Raw genomic sequence first — 6,206 nt, forward strand, 5'->3', positions numbered from 1 at the left:
ATAAAAATCTACCTATCTTCCTCCATAATTGTGTAATAACTGGGCAGTGCCACCAGATATGAGACAGGGAACCCTCCCCATTACATCTCCAACAACAATCAGGAACGTCAGAAAATTTAGATACTCTCTGAGGTGTCAAATACCAACGATATAAAAGTTTCTTAGAGTTCTCTAGATGAGTTATACATTTAGAAAGTGACGGAACCACATAATGGGCTTGGCACCATTGTTGGTCGGAGAATGTAGTCCCCAGTTCTTCTTCCCATTTTAATTTATGCAAATCTGGTGCAGTGGTGTAGGAATCAAGCAAAATAGAGTAGCAATAGGAAATTCCTTTTTTAGGGAAGGATGGAGCGTTTAACCATTTATCTATCAGGGATGATGGGGTATCATTTGGGGGGTTTACAGAAGTTAATAAATGTCTGATTTGGAGGAACTTATAAAAATCCTTGTTATTAAGATAATATTTTTCCCTAAGATAGTCAAAAGACACAAATGCACCCTCAGACCAAAAGTCCGAAAGTGCCGTCAAGCCTCTCCCCATCCACAATGAGATATTTAAATCAGCAATAGCCGTTTCTAATATTGAGCTATGCAATGGGAAGAATTTGGTGGTGAATAGTTGTTTAGGAAGAACAAATGTGCGCCACATGTGTATAATGGCGGCAATACGGTTTTCAATGGAGAGTCAATGCATATGGTTTTCAATACAGTTCCATATGGTTTTCAATACAGTTCCATATGGTTTTCAAATTGAAAACGTATACGGGAACTGTATTGCAAAAAGGTGGTGTGAATGCAGCCTTAGGTTGACAACTTTCTTACTATGAATAAAAACATAAATTAGAGTCAACAAGTTGGAATCGGAAACAGAGAACCAGAGAAATGCTGAATCAGAAAGCAAGGGTTAATCCAGGAAACACAGCCAAAGTCAGAATACCATATAGCAGAATACAATACAGAAAGCTAGCTACAGAAATGACTTCTTTCACTGGAAAGGTGTACTAGCCAGTGAAGGTTTACATAGCCAGCTGAACAGGTATGGTCACACAAAGTATCTGATAGGTAGACAAGACAGAACCACGATAGGTAAGGGTGTAACCACAACAAGCTAACACAGAAAACAAACAGGACATTTAAAGAGACACTGCTCTTACAGTTGTTATACGTTTATTATTCATGGACTAGTAAAAAAAAAAAAAAATACCACCCTCCTCATGTTGGATCTATACCTAATGAACAAGAGTACACTTACCATTATCGCTTTCATGACTGTTTATTTTATAAGTTTACACAATGTATAGACAACAAATAAAAATACATACATACAAAAAAAATAAAGGTGAAATGGTATACACCAATAGCATATGGGAAAAAAAATTAAGAGAAAAAAGAATAGGAAAGTCATACATCGAGAACATATCATCACAGAGGAGAAAGTGCAGCAGGCCACTGCATCTTCTTCTGCCCAAATGTCACCCAAGCCAGATGACTGCCAAGTATTAGGAACTCTTCTCTCTGGAACTTACTCCCTATCCTGCTGTGCTCGACCTTTGCAGAAGCATGTACTAGCCTTCTGCCCAAACCAAACGAAAACCCCACACTCCCTCAATCTTATCGGCCCTTCTCAATCATCACTATAATCCTGGTGTGTTTACAAACTAACCTGCGGTCGTTTCAATGGATCATCGGATAGCCCACGGCTGACATCGAGCAGGCCAGAGAAGAAGAGCGCTGATAATAATGATCAGTGCTATGCCTATGCATAGCACTATTCACTATATGCAATCTAATGATTGCTTTGCTATAAATAGTCCCCTATGGGGACATCAAAAGTGTAAGAAAAAAAAAAGGCAAAAAAATAAATAAATTTAAATAGGCAATTATTCAAATTTTATACCAAAAAGCATAAAATATGTTTTTTAAATAAACATTTGGTATCGCCGCTTGCGTAACTGTCCGAACTATCAAAATATTATGTTAATAATCCCATGTGAGGAATGATGTAAACGTTAAAAAAAAATCCAAAATTGCTGCTTTTTTGTGACATCGCATTCCAAAAATTTTTTATAAAAAGTGACTAAAAAGTTACATATAAGCCAGTGGTACCAATAAAACTACAGATCATGTCGAAAATAAATGAGCCCTCATACAGCACAGTATACGGACAAATTTAAAAGTTATAGGTTGTCAAAATACGGTGATTTTTTAAAGTTTAGGATTTTTTTTAAAGTGGTGCAATAATAGAAAAGTATGTAATCATGGGTATAATTTTAATCGACCCACAGAATACAAAAAAAATTTTTAATTTTTACCGTAAATTGTACAGCGTGAAAACATTTTCTTTTCAATTTCCCCACACAAATAATATTTTTTTTGGTTGCAACATACATTTTATGGTAAAATGTGAGGCGTCATTACAAAGGACAATTGGTTGTGCAAAAAACAAGCCCTCATATGGGTCTGTGGATGAAAATATGATTTTTAGCAGGCGAGGAAGAAAAACTAAAATGCAAAAATAAAATTGGCCAAATGGGCTGTTTCCTTAAGGGGTTAAATACATTTTTATTCTTGCTTGGAATTATTATGACACAAAAAACATTTTCTCCGGATTAAAAATGGAGCTTTTAGAGAAATGACTAAGAAAAATTCACAGTCCTCAGTGTTATACCCTGTAGGGGTATATGATGGAGATCAATGCAAGAATGTTGTGTATAAAAAGGAAAATATTTATTTTCTCTCCTCCAAAATTCGATCACTTAAATAGACATATAATATATAATATTTAACGCAGGGCCCTTGCGTGATAAAACAATATAACAATTAGAGATGAGCGAACTTACAGTAAATTCGATTCGTCACGGACTTCTCAGCTCGGCGGTTGCTGACTTATCCTACATAAATTAGTTCAGCTTTCCGGTGCTCCGGTGGGCTGGAAAAGATGGATACAGTCCTAGGAAAGAGTCTCCTAGGACTGTATCCACCTTTTCCAGCCCACGGAAGCACCGGAAAGCTGAACTAATTTATGCAAGAAAAGTCAGCAACCGCCGAGCCGAGAAGTTCGTTACGAATCGAATTTACTGAAAGTTCGCTCATCTCTAATAACAATATAGACACATACATTCATAAAAATATATAAAAATGCACATTCAAGGTGTCCACAAGAGGTATGTGGATGTAATGTGAACTTCCACCTAGAAGGCAAACAGCTAGAGTAATCCACCTGAGAATAGATAGCTCAAGTCTATGAAGCAGAGTTTGGTCACTCAATGTCAATAATAGGTTATATCCATAGCAGGTTATAAAAATGAAGAATAGAGTCACAAGTTATCAGGAGTTGTCAAAGTGTCCAGTCCCGTATATATGACATCAAAGTGGATGAACCCCACTAGTATCCACTATTACACTCGCTATGTAGATGGACAAACCACAAGTCTATAGACAGGAACGATAGTTTTGGCACTGTGTGCCACTCACCGCTCCACGCCGGAGTTGCGGGTCCTGTGACAGGGCTCTAACCAGCATGGATAAAAATGGATAAAAATGGATAAAAATGGAGCTTAGTTTCTCTTTTACAGCCTCCTTCTTTTCACATATAATGCTGGATGCAGTGTGTGGTTTACAGTTAAATCAGTTATAAGCAGCCTGATGGGCTCAATCTCCAGCCCTTATCTGTGCTATCCTGAATGATCTTCTAAGCTGATATATGGCCAAATTGAAGCTGACCTTTCATCTAATGAATAGCTTAGAAGACTGTTGAAAATAAGTCCTTTTAGTTTACATTAGACATCTGTGCCTTGATCAATTTCATTAAATGGGCACTGTGAGATATAAAAACGTTTTATACGTTGTACATCTTGGCAAAACAATAGTTTTTCTAATATACTTCTTTAAAAAAAAAAAAAAATCACATTTTTGTAAAGAAAACTGCCTTTTAAAATCCCACCACAAGGGGTCCCCATACCTCCTGGGACACTGATGAATCCCACAGCAGCATGAGGGTGTCCAAGGGTTATGGAAACAAGATGGCTGATTGACAAGACTGCAGGAGAAACACAGCCTGCAGCAACACTGCTGTAACACAGAGTTTTACCAATCATGTGCCTCCAGCTGTTGCAAAACTACAACTCCACGCATGATTGGACAGTCAAAGGATGTCTGGGCATGCTGGGAGTTGTAGTTCTGAAAAAACTGTAGGCACACAGCTGAAGGCAACACTGCTGCAAAAAAGAGTTATCCAAACACTGTACCTCCAACTATTCCAAAACTACTGTACAAGTTCCAACATTACAGGACTGCCTAAGTATGACACACATGAATGACAAGGGGAAAATATATAAAAACTATGCATAAAAAACCCACTGTACTTTTAGCACTAAACCTTTGCACTAATTTAGGAAGATGTAAGTTATGCATCCACCATATTGTCTTTGGTAGAGTACAGGTAATCTCCATAAATCTGTGTATGTGTGTGTGTGAACAGAATAAAACCAGAAAGGAAAGAGTTACAGAGCAGGGCTGCCAGGCTCCCAGGAGCAGTGAGTAAGCGGAGTGAGGGAGGGGAAGGAGTCATCACAGTGCAGGCAAGAGAAGGACGCGCCCTCTCCCTTTGTGAAGATGGAAAAGACATTGAGCAGCTGTATTATGCTATTTTTTTTTTAATGAAATATGGGTGATAGAGACATACAAATTACATGTACATCATTAGGATTAGGTACTGGATAACATATTTTTTTTTGTGTGGGATCTACAAGTATCTACAAGTATTATATGACTGAAGCATAGTATAGTACATAGTTCCAAATAAATAAATATAATAAATAAATGTGTATATTAACAAAGAAAAGAAAGTATAATCCGCTCACCCCTCCACGATGTATGTTCCACTAGTCCGACTAGGCAGGTGAACAGAACCAGCACTCCAGTCTTCAATCAGAATATGATGAAACTTGAAAGCTTCATTTTCACTGACACTGACGCGTTTCGGGAGGTCCCTTTATATTTATTTATTGGGGAGGACCCTTGATAAAGGGTCCTCCCAAAACGTATTGGTGTTTTTCACATTTTTTTACTCCCCTTTTCTTTTGTACATGATTTTAACAAGAGGAAAATGAAGCTTTCAAGTTTTATCATATTTTGATTGAAGAGCGGAGTGCCGCTTCTTTTCCCTATGTGTTTCATCTCTGTTCATATTTGTATATCATCTCACGCTATAAAGATGAAGCACAAACCAGATGTCGTCTTTAGCACTGGTGACTTCTTTTAAAATCAGACTTTCACAAATTTCATTAAGCTCTCCAAATAGGCAGCACATACATTTCTGTATTTATTTATTTACATATGTTCCTGTTTATATTATTTTGGTAATGGTACTATATAAAAAAAAAACATTGTAAATGAATGTGACTAATAGATGTATTTTTGAGCAATATAAGATTGGTACATTCCTGCTGTTGCAACACCAGGTAAATGTGTGCAAAAACGTTTTTTTTGCACTAGGTGGCAGTGTAGCATAAGAATGGCAAATGATCTGACTAATTATAGAAAAGGCCTTATATTCAAGTGAGGTTTCGGACATGATAAACTGATTAACCTGATAACTCAAGTGCAGTGAAAAAAAAACATGTATCTTCCTTTTTATTAAATAAATCAGTAGAAAACAAAAACAGCAGTTACCTGTACATTTCTATTGCTTTCTCATCCTCTTCCTGGGATATGTCCTCAGCTTCCTGTAAACCAGCTATGGTAAATGTATTTTTGTAGGGTTTCACTGGATATAACAATTTAAATGCATTTAAAATGATGAGTCAGTGCTACATAAAAAAGCATATTTACCATTTTAGGTTCTAAGAATTGTTGCTGTTATGATATTTATGAATTAAAACCTACTTGATGGTGTCATTGTGACCAATAAGAATGTAATAAAGGGGTTATCCAGTTATTACAAAAATAGAGCTGATTTCTTCCAAAAACACCACCATGTCTGTCTCCAGGTTGTGTTGCAGCTCAGTTCCATTGAAGTGAATGGCACCAAGGTGTAATACCACACACAACCTGGGGACATTCATGGTGCAGTTTTTGGAAGAAATTAGCTCTGTTTTTTCTATTCCTGGATAACCCCTTTCTCCTGGTTAACATGTCACAAGTATGGCTGCAATGAGTTTATTTATAGCAGTGTAAAATGAGATTTAAGATGCTACAGCTTT

The 6,206-nt window shown here is 36.9% G+C and overlaps 1 protein-coding gene across 3 annotated transcripts in view; it reads right to left on the bottom strand.

The window, feature by feature from the left end:
- Positions 1-4,059, bottom strand: part of LOC130301974 (izumo sperm-egg fusion protein 1-like) — a 74,013-nt gene extending 69,954 nt beyond the window's left edge. The window contains exon 1 of one of the 3 annotated variants that reach the window (XM_056551658.1): positions 3,965-4,059. In XM_056551658.1, the coding sequence (XP_056407633.1) occupies positions 3,965-3,997 (33 nt within the window). In that variant the 5' untranslated portion in view covers positions 3,998-4,059. Of the gene's footprint in view, positions 1-3,477; positions 3,631-3,964 lie in introns of those variants that run through there. The other 2 variants (XM_056551655.1, XM_056551660.1) reach the window with 2 other exon arrangements.
- Positions 4,060-6,206: the final 2,147 nt, after the last annotated feature.

Source organism: Hyla sarda, chromosome 1 (genome assembly GCF_029499605.1).
Source record: "Hyla sarda isolate aHylSar1 chromosome 1, aHylSar1.hap1, whole genome shotgun sequence".
NCBI lineage: Eukaryota > Metazoa > Chordata > Amphibia > Anura > Hylidae > Hyla > Hyla sarda.